General features: G+C 41.3%; 1 protein-coding gene across 1 annotated transcript; it reads right to left on the bottom strand.

The window, feature by feature from the left end:
- Positions 1–8,894: 8,894 nt before the first annotated feature.
- Positions 8,895–12,820, bottom strand: rbm15b (RNA binding motif protein 15B). The gene has a single exon (XM_079578273.1). It carries the CDS (start codon positions 12,728–12,730, stop codon positions 10,250–10,252), a length of 2,481 nt encoding a protein of 826 aa, XP_079434399.1. The 5' UTR covers positions 12,731–12,820; the 3' UTR covers positions 8,895–10,249.
- Positions 12,821–14,009: the final 1,189 nt, after the last annotated feature.

The following is a 14,009-nucleotide window of genomic DNA, read 5'->3' as shown; positions in this document are numbered from 1 at the left end:
ATAACAGAGACATGGTCCTGCACTGTATCAAAACATGGACGTAGCCTGCATTTAAACATTAGGTCATACCCTTGGCAACAAAATCCAAGCACGTTTTAATTGAAGCGGCCATGCATTGCAGTGATGAAAAATTAATTAACCCGGTTCTACAAAAGCACATTTTAACCACCTGAGGTCCTGGTGTACCAACTAATGCATTCAAGAATTCCCTTAATATCACCGCGTACACAGTGAACAGTTGTTGAATTCATTTCTGTTTCAGGGGGAGATTGTGCATGGCTGGGACATTACAAGTTGTGAAGGTGTTAGATGGTTTCTGGTGCACCGCATGCTCGGACACCAGAGCAAAAGCAAAACTTCTTGTTTCAGCTAATGTTGTAAAGCAGACCCATAGTCCATGTTAACAGTGGCACGTAACCAGACACTAATAAACAACTAAATGACTGATATAATCTCATTCCAAGTTATAATCTTAGTTTGTACGGTAAACCAACTTAGATACGGTAGTATATCTCTTCTCAATCGTCACAAAGGACTGACTGCTGAACAATGACTACACTTTATTGTATTGCACTTGAGACATGGGAGGTCCATTATGGAAAGTTGTTCTTTGGATGTTTGTCCATTTAATGAGACTTCTCAGAGAGGGTGGTCTGCTATTTGTATATCAGCCAGATGTGTTTGTGAATATGTTTCCTTTTTGCCCATGCCATGTTCTACTAAATAAAATACACTCTAAATATTGGCTTCTTTCATTCTCTTGGTGTGGCAACAGGTTTTTCCTTATAAATATTCCAACGTCAATCAGTGTAAAAGTTAAACAAATAAACAAACAATAATTTGTTGCACATTACTGCCGCTGTATTCAGGGCAGTGTCTTGTTTCACAAAGTTTGTAAGGGACGTATAATTTCCTTTTTACATTGAATTCCATTTTGCACTGTAATGAAGCTGTCATCTTTTTCAAAACTTCAATTTCAAGGCATTTCAATGGCTAAGGATTTTGTTTATAACACTGACACATTTGGGTCATCCGTCCCTGTTTGAAACATTTGATTTGATTGCCACAGAATTGTGGCTTAAAGTTCCCGCCACATGATGTTTTCTCTTTGTCAAAGACATGGAATTAATCTGAGCGTTTTAAGCCATAGATTAGAGGTTTATAAATACACTGTATTTCTAACAGGAATAAATTGATGAAGAGCGATTTAAAAAAAAAAAGTGTTTTGGGGACGATATGGTTTGCTAAACACCACATTTAGCCTTTACTCAGCCTGAAAAAGTGTACATGGAAAAGGCATATGCCACACATGCATATGTATGACTTTGAGCGTTAGTATTATTGTTATTATTACTACATGCAATTATGCTTATTTCACAAATACTTTCATCTTTATTTTCTGAGTGTAACAACAATAGGTATATTTCATATGCGTGTCTTTTTGTAGAACAAATAAAGTCCATACTTCATGAATTTTGTTATCAGTGAAACAGATGTTTTGATCCATTCATTCTAAACACAGTTCTCCTTCAGCTCTTTGGCTTTAAAGTTTAGAGTGACAAGATGACAAGCAATGCATGTAGCCATAAAACAGGTAAGAACACGCTATTGCTATACCTAGCATTTATCCACCATTATAACTGTCAATAAATGAGAAGTTTATCACCCTCCCTCACACTGACGCTATAGAGCTATATCTACAAATGAAGAAACCGCACTGTAAAGCCACAAGTGCCTTTAGCTATTGAGAAATGACTGATCCCTCTGCATTTGCATTTTAAGCAATAAACAAAGGCAATGCTATGAAAATGTAGCAGCATTATCAGAAAATGCTACAAAGTGACAATGCTGAGCATGAAATAGACAGTGACTGGAGTTGTGGCCTCTGGGGTCAGGTTTAATGATACCTCAGAGTATGACGTGGTGAGTGATCACTGGCCACAGCAGCTCAGCTTCTGCCAGTGCATGTACAGACGTCAGTGACATGCCCTCTCATACATACACAGGCACAGCAGCAGCTCAGACAATTCTCTCTCCATACACAAACACAAAATCCAATCTCGCGTCATAATCTGCCTAACTTCCCTCATACGTTCAGATGCTATGGCCTTTTGACTAGTCCAGAATGAGGATGTGATATAATGTTTTTGCCTAATTTTCAAAGATAAACATATCCTAACCACAACAACAAAGAAAGACTTAATTCTGTATTCAGATGTTACAGCACTGCCAAAACTCTACCAATTAGCCAAATCCTTCTGGACGAGACAATATTCTATTGCAACTGCAGTTGTTCCAGATCTGATCCTCTCTATGCAGCAGGCGCAGGAGCACAGACACACACTGGCCATGAGCCACTCTCTCCATAAAGAGAGTGAGCTGCAGCCTGAGATGAAAGCAGCTCTCAGAATGAGAGCTTAGAGCTCAACAGCTGGTCAAACGTAGCACGTTCAGTGCGCACTGCAGGTGAACATCTATGTGTAAACAGTCTTTCACTTTGAGGCAGGCAAAATGTATTTGTTCCAGGATCAGAATAAAATACCATATTAAGTTTACATATATATTATTTGAACTAAGCTGAAGCAAGCCATACATCGAAATAACTTTCAGCATCAATACCCGACTGCAGTTTATCAAGCCAGGCTGTTTAGGTTTGCCCCACTTAGTTTTTCCCATTTGAGAACATTGTACTGCAGCATCCTTTGCTCTGGACGACATAAACTCAAAATAATGTCTATATTTCCAGACAGATGTGTAGCTTAGGGTTGTTTTTCTAAAATTCTGACATTTTACGAGCAATAAAACAATTTCAGCTAAAATTTCAAAAAGTAATCCATAGTTGCTTTATAAAGTAATTGTACTCTAATCTAAGTACAGTAGCGGGTTACTTCAGTAATTACTCGCATCCTTTTAAGAATGAGCAGATCGAGACACGCGATCTGCTCATTCTTAAAAAGAATCCAACTGCCCGAACAGACACAATGACGGCTCAGTGAGCCAGTGATAACTGCTGCAGTGGGTGTTATAAGCAACAGACAGCGCGTCCACTCAAGCTGTGCTCTGAAAGAAGCATGAAGAATGTTTCATTCATTTCTTTTCTTTTTTTCCAACACTCTGATTTGACTGGAGTTAAAAGTTATTTTTAGTTCATACTGGAAACTAAATATAGGGATGTATTGGTAAGTTCAAACTACACTGAAACACTGAAGGGCTCTAGCTCACCAAACCTGTGGATCACACACACAAAGATTTTGTCTGAGCCGACCTGCAGCTGATGCTGCTTTGCTCCTCCATCCAGCCCCTTTGCCTGTAAATGCAATCCAATCCAATCAACTCTGGGAGCCAGCACAACACACAAACTGGTCCAGGAACACACAAAAATACACACAAAGCCCTACATCCCCCATTGAGAGGTCTGACAGGGCCTTTGCGAGACCCTATCCATTACAACAGACAAAACACACGTGCAGACACTGAAGTGGAGGACGAGCTACACAAGCTGAGTCTGTTATAATACTTTCAGCTTCATCCTACAGTGATGGAAGTGCTCGACCAGGTGAGAAGGTGAGTGTAAATCCATCAAATTAACAAAAATTTGAAATTAATTTGAAAATGTCCTTATTTGGAAGAGATGCTGTGGTCGTAATGCTGCAGGGATGGTGACATTTCCAGCAAATACTGTACAATGAGATAGAATATCTGTGGGTAGAGAAACCTTTGAGAAGGATCATTTCTTGTAAGATGTAGGCTATAAAAAAGTGGACCAGAGCACATTTTTGAAAGACTCATTGTTTCTAGATTTATATTTGCTAATGAACAGTCATAGAGGGTTTGGCAAAAGAGAGACAAATATGCATATAGGTAATCTAATAAAAATCTGCAGAATATACAGTATAAATACAATGATATACTGTATGTGTGTGTGGAATATTTTCCATCTAGCTGGACTATTGCTTGTACCAGCGGACACATACGGCTGCTGTCCGTCACTGTAGTTTCATATTAAGGTAATGAGGAGGGGAGGGTGCAATCTTTTGGACCAGTGACTGTGGAAATCCTATTAAACATTTGCAGCACACTTAATGGGAAATGGAGGGAATTAATTTGTGAGGAAAATGACCTGGAAGAATCCTAACATTTATTATGTGTGATATGATGAGTCATTACAGAGGGCGGTGTGGTTTGGCCCTGAACCACCAACCTTTCAGTGATAGATGACTGAAAGACTTTGACAATAATAAACCAGATCAAATTCTTTACTTTTGTTGCATCTTTTTCAATAGCTTTAGTCTAAAAAAAAGAACATACTGGGACAGAAATATGAGTATAATTAACCCAGTGACCCTGGTATATAAGTATGTACAAGAGACAAAATTGCTATAAGGATGCTTTTTAAACCTAGAAGATTCATATAAGTAAACACAATTAATTGTATTCAAATCCTGACGTCAAACATGCAGCTTTCAAATAGGGTTCGCTCACACGGTTCTATGTTTGTGAATACATCCAGCTGTTTCCCCGGCGGCTCTGGCTCCTCTCCTTGAAGGCATTTCACCATTTATCACTTTGAACTATCCACTCCGCTGTGCATCACACTTGGAATTAAAGGTCACCAACCTTTTTCTTGAGTACACACAATTTCAACCCTATATGTAGATCTCCAGGACTGTTTGAGATGCTGAATATTATGCGCCATAATTTTGCATTCACAGTACTCTTCCCAGGCAGGCAGATGTGATATTTAACTACCATTCATCAGCAGAAGGCTTCGCTTTTTCCAGCGCACTGAGAAATCGTGGTGCAGTTTTGTCTGCGACACTGAGAGCAATCAGTCTTATCCACCCACATTTTCCTCGTTCTTTCTCCATCTCTTCTCTGCTCACTTCATTTACCAATGTACCTGTCACCTATTTGGGGTTCATCCTTCCAGTTTGAATACAATGTTGTGTTTTGGACATTTCTAGAAAGTGTTACATGTATTTATTGCCTGGCCTGCCAAAGATGCTTTTTCAAAGACTTCTCAAAGATATGTAGTCTGGAAGCGAGTGTGATTTCAGCAATTTCCCGGTGGGCGTGATTGACAGACGGGATCGACCAATTAGAGAAACGCTGGATATGTCGCAGGTACAAGCTGCAGGAAGTCTTTTCAAAAACATCCTTTTTCATGAGGAACGCTTGCTCCAGTTTCGGGGATTTTATATTTTTCAAATAATTTAAAACTGACGAAAAAGAGCAGAAGAAAACAGTGTATCAGTTGCTGCGCCGGGTGACGACTTCCGTCTCTTGGTGCGTGATTGGACCGATATTGGTAAAATCGGGAACTGATTGGCTAATTGATATACATGCCTTTCAGTCAAGTGACTTTTGTTGTTATGGCGGCCATTTTGAATAACTGAACTGTCAATATTTGACAGTTGCTAACTGGTAGCATGCTAATGTCTTGAGCAGCTTAAACACTGACTCAGACTGAGACTCTGTTGACGTGACAAACTGTAAAAATCCCAGAGAAAGGTTTTCTGTTTCCTCTTTGATGGGTTAATTTAGTCTGAGGAGTAAAGCAGATCTGTAGTAAATCCTGCTGTAGCTCGACAGACAGCGCTGCTACGTTTGATGGTCTCTTCACATAAACGTGCATCTCTGGGGCCGTGTTTTAACTGTTATCTTCTTGAGCAATGATTTCGAGTACATAAAAATGCCACTGTCAATCAGTTGTCTTTCATTTTCATCCTGAGTAGAGATATTATTATATGTTGTAGTACTGCATAATTATACTTCGGTATTCAAAATGGTGCCCGGACCTATGCGTGATTATTGGAAACGCATGTATAACATGGTTTAAAATGGTTTAAAATTGTTTACCTCTATCTACATCACTCCCTGTCAGCGTCCAATAAGGAAGTGAAACTATAAACATCACTATAAACATGTGTGCAGTATCTTGAGTAGGTTATATGATTATTCTAACTATGTTTGAGCAAAAATTGTGTCTAATGTGTCATATGCACTTTAAATGTTGATTTAGAATAATGTGAAAACCGATATATTGTTGTTGTTTTTTTTGCATTTGAATTGCTTGAGGGAGAAGTTAAACATGCCATTAACTCTCCCTTGTTAACAACAGCCACATAGAAAAATAAATAAACACAATCCTCCTATTAAAAATGATTGAATAATTCCACCGCAAAGGTTCCACTTAGTGTCTTGATTAATCACAAAAGTATCAATCTGGTCTCTTTGTTTATCATGTGTTAACTTTTACATCCTACTGTTATTTTCCATCTCTGTGTCCTTGGATAGAACGAGGTTAATATGAGCAATGTGTGTGTGATCTGTTTGATTTTGTGCAAGGGGAAGACTAGACCCACATAACGGACATGGATCTGGTGAGAGCCGCTGCTACTGAGCCCATATAATTGTCAGCCTGTCTACCTAATTACCTGGCTTTTATTTTGCAGGTCAGTGTGTGCTGCACATCTGTCCACAGTCCTGTCTCCCTCTGCCAACCCGTATTCACATGCTCTGCTCCTCTAATTACACAAGTCATTGATCTAATGAAGGGGCACACAAATTATGAAACCTTTTTTTCTATTCTTTTTTACACCATGGACACACTTGTCACACTTCATGCATCTAGGGTGAGGGTGATCACGTCGCCATTTCTGCAAACTCAAAGGAAAAAATATTGCGGCTTGAGAATGTTTTTGCCAAACATTGTGGTTTATGATGTTCCACTGCAGTTATTTCGGACCCCAGTTGGATTTTCAGCTTGTACTTCACAGAATATTTCCTTTTTTAGGATCGGTTTCCCTGGCGTATTAATTAGGTGGGTTTGCAGCAGATTCCACATCACTCTGCTTTGTCTTGATCAGAGCTGTAGTCTTGAGGGGTCTCTTAAAACGGTGGGAAATGGGGCCTCTCTTCCCAGCCTATACAAAACTAAATGCATAAAACTGATCATAACTTAAATATAATAACACCTTACACATGCAAGGTGGATGAAGTGTCAACAGCAGCGATCAGAGTCCACCATCAGGGTTATTGGTAGATGACCGCTACCATAAGAACAAGACCTAATTCCATTTAGAGTCAATGGAGAGGCAGCTATAAAGTAATAATTCATCACCAATAAGTTGAACAACATGAGAATAAGAACAGAAATCATTTAATGATGCCCTGATGTCCAAATTGTGGTACCAGCCATGCGTTAGATTAGCCTTATGTATTTCTGTTGCTCCACACAGCGCTCACGCTGCTCTGAGCTTCATAATAATAGACCTCCCATCATTACACATGAATTTTTCAGGACTCTGGAGCTGTCCATTTCCTGGTGTAAAAGCCGACCAGGAGGTCTTTACTATCACTGGTGATAAAAATGAGTGATATTTGGAGGACAGGAGTCTGAGTAGGAGAGGAAGATTGAGGAAGCTTCATAATGAGGGAAAGACATGCAGAGTTTTAATAAACCATTCAGTAGGGAAACTCTGAATCACCCGTGGAGCATCTAATGAGTTGAATTTAGTCTATTGATTCCAACGGGTGCCTGCTTTTCCAGTGCATGCAATCTCATCTGGACCAGATGCAGCACCACCACACCAAATGTTGCTTACGTGGTCAAGGGTTATATTACTGAAAAGCTTCTATGATTGCTGCGTGACTAGCCATTTGCAATTATAAAATTTGAACACTACGTATGAGTTTACTGCAGCATAGAACGGTGGTTCCAAAAGTGTGGTCCAGGGCCCTCTTCTGTGTGTGTGTTGTATGCTTCTTAATTGTATATGAAGCATACAACATCCCCTATTTGTTTCATAATAGTGCAGCTTTGTATGTCCATTTATGAGTGCAATGTAATCTTAAATAGTGGATGAATGAAGGCTAAAGCATCAAATTGGCAGCAGATCAAAACTGCTTAGCATTACAGCTGGTAAATCTCAAAAACTTGGACACAAATGTGGGTCTAGGGCACCGCTTTTCCATCAGCCCAAGTTCTTCCAGCAGCAAGAATTTGTTCTACCAGGCACGTCTAGACTGGAGCTGGTGCTGTGCTGACGTCAGGACAGGAGAGAGTTCATTCTCAAAATTCTGCAACGGTTTTTCCACATCGGTGTTGTGGAATGACAAGATTAGTAAACCGCAGTCTGCTGTAAGCCTTCAGGCGCCTGTCATCACTGGAAATAATGCCTTGTCTTGCACTGCCCTCTACTGGTAGCACTAGGATATAATCATGGCGTGAAACTGTATTATGAATAATATTACTTCGAATTTTTATTATCTACTTATATATATATCACAGCCTATTGGTGTCCCTTTGAATAAACATGAGCATTAATGTATATTATATGTGATGAGGAAAAGAAAACGGTTGTATAGGCTAGAATAAGTTTTGTCAAGTTTAGTAACATGTATTTCCCTTAAAGCTGAGGTACCTGATTTTTTGGTGTTGTGGAATACATATATTTTTGTCACCTCAGAGTATGTTGTAAACACAGCAAAACACAGACCTTGTTGTATTGTCTTCACCTAAAGTTTAGTTGAGCAATGGATGATAAAGTCGCATCTAAATGAGTGGAATTTAGCCGCCCCTGCTTCACTTTGTCACCACTCAATGCTGGATACGGGTCTGAAATGTGCATCTAATTACATTCTTTGAACAATTTGAATACACAGGAGGGACTGTGAGAGCTAGAAATAAGTTTGGCACAAAACAAAAAATGTCAATGTTTGAACAGGAAAAATCAGGAACCCCAGCTTTAAAAACAAAACACAACTAACTACTTCACTGAAAATTATGTTCAATTAAACAACAGTTTGGCTCAAATACAAAGTAGATAGCTCAAATAACACACAAGTCAGTGTAAGAAAGCATAAAATGTTTATTACACTTTATTCCAATACTCTTTACATGTTCTTTAACGGAGACAAGCACAGAGACATTGTACAAAATCAGTCACCCTATTTTGTACTTCAACTGGTTGCTAGAGAGATGCCATCTTTGAAATTGGCCGTTAGTCCCCATTATTTATTGTCCTATACATGTTTAATACAGTGAACATAACTATTATTGATATCCTGGGAAATAACTGTGTGGTTATCTGACTTATTAAGACACACCCTTCCATCACACTATGGTTTGTTTGCATCAACTCAACTACTACAGAGAGTGTTGACCATTGAGCAATATAAATGAGCTTATTATGAGGTAAAACATGTTTTTCAAGAAGCGTTGTTATAATTTAGGCACACCAGTGGTGACGTGTGAAAGCTATATTTAATGATGAGGAAACTTCAGTGTTTATTAATAATTAAGTAAATTTCCATTATTAGATGTGAGGATTAGGGAAAAGCACGATTGTAAACTGTTCATATTATATATTGACCAACTAGAAAACTACTTCTAATTGAAGGGAGTTACAGAATTAGTTTAGCTTCTATTCATAATTTGCACTAAAGCATGACTGAATTGTATGCATTTTTCAATAATTGTCTGTATGTTAAACCGTAGTTACACGCATCCCCCCACCCCACTGTACAGTATTGACAAAATTCCAAAATTAAGCATCTGGTCAAGAAGTAAACCAAAAACTGAAATAAATAAACAATGGCAGGCTAGCAAATGGATGGAGTCATGTATTGTAATCGAATAATAGAAAAATCCGTATAGACTAAAAAGGTTTATAATACACCTTGCACCATGACACTCAAGTTTGTAGAAAGTCCATATTAGTGTTTACAGTCACTGGAAGCTACATACAGACCAAAGAGACATATTCCTGCATGCAAAAACATATCGCACATTAAAAACAAACAGGAATGGTTCAATAGTTAAAAACACTATGTCTAAGGTACAGTCACAGGGACGGTCGGCTGCCTCTTTTGGCCACAGCGGCTGGTGCTTTTTCAGCCTGTGATTTGAGCCGCTTTCCTATTCTTTACAGTACAATCCACTTTAATAAATTTGAGTACATTTATATATCATGTTAATATGGTCAATATCAAAAAACGTAAACAAGCATCATCAATAACCCCATCAGATTTAGTGTTTTTAGTTTTGTATGTGCAGCGATGGAGCATATTGTCTTTAATAGTTTGTGTCTAAGATTACCTGACATAAGTTAAAAAGATGAATGTAGTGACTCTCATTGAGTAAAATTATAATGAATAAAATACAATGCATATGCTAAATTCTACATTGAAGTATTTGTGGCCTCTTCTTGGCTCTTGGACAACACATCTCTACATTTAGAATGGCTCAATTTGTGTCACTGACAATCACAATAACCATGTGCTCCTCCTCCAGATTACCCACAGTCCTTTTGGCCACCTGGAGGAACTGCTGGGAAAACTCCCCAGGAGGGAAAGCATAGAGCATGGCCCCTGTGCTGCCCTCATGAGCAGCTGGCAGACTCACCACTCCAGCTGCTTCCTTGTTGCGCAGGTAAGTGACGAGGTGCCGAAGCAGACGCACCTGCAGCCCGGGCTCTGGAGCAGGCGCCTGACGATCCACGGGCCCCTGTATTGCCAGTAGAATAGCAAAACCGTCTGGTCGGCCCAGTTTAATGCGGCGCGACACTTCATCCAGGCGTGTTTGGTCCATACGCAATCGCTGGGCAATTTTCAGCTGACTGGGCTGGTTCTGGCTCTGCAGTTTGAGGGTGTCTTTCATGATGGTGTTAAAGAAGGATGTGCCGCCCTCCAGCATGTACAGGTTAGTGGGGAAGCTGCTGTTCTTAAGGGCAAAGAAACCGTGCCACACTCTGGCAAGTGTTGCCTGCGCAAAGTCGGACAGCGTTGTTGGTGCCACATGTGTGTTAGTGTGTCGTGCAGGGGAGTTGGTGGACTCACTGGACCGATGGTGGTGGTTACTAAGGTCACTTGAGCTCCGTTTACTGTGGTGGCGGCTCGAAGGTGGCTCGTCATCGGTGATGAGAGCGTGGCCAGCCCTGCCACTGTCAGGGGAGTGGTCCCTGGGCTCTGTAGTGGAATCTGGGGCACGAACACGTGCTCTGTCAGGACTAGCATCAGGAGACAGCATTCCTCCTTGTCCTCGGAGCCTGGACCTTCCCCTGTCTTTGTCCCGTTCTCGTTCCTCAGCTGGTCGATCAGGGGATAGGCTTCTGCTCTTCCTGCGGTTCCTCCTCTCCTCCCGCTCCTTCAGCCAGCGTTCCCGGCTGCGGCTCCTGCTCCTTCTTCTACCAAATGCCTCTGCCCTCCTCTCCAGGCTTCGTGTGGGGCTGCTGGGGAAGTCCCTGTCCAGCAGGGCCCTCTCCCGTTCTCTCTGGGACAGAAGGCTGTGGGATGTAGGGGAGGAGCGGTCTCGGTTGCCTCGTAACTCTCTTTCTAAGCTACGATGGCGGCTGTACGCTTCACCAAGGAGATCATAATGGGAGGGGAGTGCAACAGCAGGTTGGTATCCAGCTGGAAAAGGACGAGATGGACTCTCTTCCACCTTTGCAAAGTCAACTCTGAGGCGACGCTCAGGACCCCCCAAAGGAAAACCCCTCATTTGTGTGCATGCAGCCTGAGCAGCGTCCAAACTCTCATATTGAATGTAGGCAAAATTGTCCCCTTTAACATAGTCTATATTCCTAATGCTTCCAAATCGGTCAAATTCTCGAGCAAGGGCAGCCAGTGAGTTGCCAGGACCAAGACCTCCAACCCAAAGTCGTGTTGTGGGATTAGCTTTACCATAGCCAATTTTTATAGGGTTGCCCCCAATTAAACGTCCCTGCATGGCTACTTTAGCCCGATGGGCCATGTCTAGGTTCTGAAATTTGACAAAAGCATATGCCCCACCTTGTCCGCGTGCAGGTCGTTTAATTACAACATCTTCGATTACGCCATACTTGTCAAAGCCTCTTCTCAACTCAGCCTCTGTAACATTTCCATCAAGATTACCAATAAAAAGGTTACTGGTGGCCCGCTGATCGTCCTCTGGTTTCAAGTCCTCCACCACTGGCATTGGAGGGAAGCCATAGGGTCGGCCCCTCTCATCCAGCATGCCATAATAATCCAAAAGTCTTTCTCTCTCCCTACTCAGCCCCAAAGTCTCTAGAGCATAATGTCTGGCTCTCAGATCTCTCATGCTACTCACACCAGGACCGGGAGGAGATAGAGAGCGCTGTCTGTAGGTGTAAGGCGCGTGCAGAGGTAGGTAACCCACGTCTGGCGGAGTTACGCTCCGTTTCCTCACGTACATAGGTTCTATTTTCAGCTGACGATCCCCCAACATCAATCTGGAGGATTTAGCATGCCTGGCTTCTTTTGCATCTTCTGGGTGACGAAAATTTACATAAGCGATCCGGCCCAGCTCCGGTGTGTGGGATAGCTTTACGCTAACATCCCCGAACTTTTTGAACTCATGAAAAAGCGTGTCCTCTACGTCCTCGTCCGAAACCTGGGAGCCGAGGTTACTGATAAGCAGTGTTTTGTACTCCAAAGTGGCGGGTCTGGCTGCGGGCAGCTCAGTGGCAGTGGTCCGTAGAGGAGGCCGCCCGAGTAGGAGTTCATGGCGGTGGTGCAGCTCCAGAGCAGCCGTCCGCTCTTCCCTGATCCGCGGCTTCTCTCGCTCTCTGCTGCGGCTACGCCGATGATACCCGCGACTCTCCGCCAGCAACAGAGCCAACGGGGGCGGTGGCAGCTCATCCCTCCGTGCACTTTCTCGTTCCCTCTCTCGCATCCGTTTAGCAATGGCCCTGGACGGACTAGTCTCTCTAGCGGCCTGCCTCTTCATTTTCAAAGGAGGATGGAGCTCAAACTTTTCGGTGCTTTGATGGGAATCTTTCCCGCAGAACCAATGATAGAGATGTTTGCAAACGCGAGATGGACACAATAGTTAAATGGAAGATAGTGTACCACCTGGAAAAGCAAATCCGTGCATAAATGTCCAAACAAAAATACAAAATTGGTTAAAAACATGTCAGCATCTAGGTCCCTGAACCGACGCCGCCATCTTGGACAATAGGAATGTGCGCTTTCCCTTTGGAAGGAGGAGTCAGCGTGACGCAGGTCATCGACGTATGACGTTACGTATGCGATTCTTTTATGAGTTTTTAATTTATTTATATATTTAAAGCCACAACACGTAGAATTTTACTCAATAAATATTTAAATACAACCATTTAATTTATGACAGACATTTTCTGTTTTATGAGGTATTTTGAAAATATACCTCATAAATATACAAATAAACATGTGCCTTTGCTGTGAGCAGCTCACCACTTAAGACATGAATGTACCCTGTCCGGAGTGGGTACATTTCCAGGTCGTTGTCATGGAAATGTTGCCTAAAGTGAGTAGAATTTCAGATTTAAACAGGCTAGGTTCTCATCTAAATCAATTCTTTGATTACCCACTGCAGTAATGGCATTTTCTGTGTTGAGCTGGTCATTAGGAGCATATTTTATACCGATGGCAACAGTATGGTCCAAAATGTTACGTAGTGTGCCTTTAAGTACATTTAATTAATAACATACTTAAATCATGGATTTATGTTCTGTGTGTAGCTTACATAAGGTATGTTTAACATGAACAAAATCACATTTTGTATAGTTTTGTATATTTTAATGAAAAAGTACAATAAATGACCACATGACTTGGCATCATATAAAAACCTTGTAGGCCCTGTAGATTCTTTACAACAAATGGTTTGCAAATGCTGTGACACAGTTACAAGATGTGTCGGTGGAACAGTGAGGCTAGTACTTTTGACATTAGATACAATTATAGAAAATGTTTTTTCTCATCTATTTTGAATAATTGAGGATTGTTGACAAAAGGGTTCTGGGCGGGAAACAAGCGTATTTATAACATGATACATGGGGATTTCAAGTCACCCCAACCACAGTCACCCTGTGTGCATTAAAATAAGTACACAAACCTTTGTGGTACACTCAGGCTCACTCCAAATTGTGTCATATACAAATGAGGGTCCACAGGCCCTCTACCACTAACTTAATTTTCTTGCTTATTACAGTTTAGGGACAGAGAAAGAAACATCTTTATCTTTTTAA

This window comes from Gobius niger (assembly GCF_951799975.1).
Source record: "Gobius niger genome assembly, chromosome: 20".
NCBI classification, from domain to species: Eukaryota; Metazoa; Chordata; class Actinopteri; order Gobiiformes; family Gobiidae; genus Gobius; species Gobius niger.
The sequence above is the reverse complement of the archived record's forward strand: the minus strand, read 5'-3'. Positions and strand labels throughout refer to the sequence as shown.

Coding starts and splice junctions, on each gene's coding strand:
- rbm15b (XM_079578273.1), bottom strand. CDS start 12,730: ATGAAGAGGCAGGCCGCTAGAGAGACTAGTCCGTCCAGGGCCATTGCT.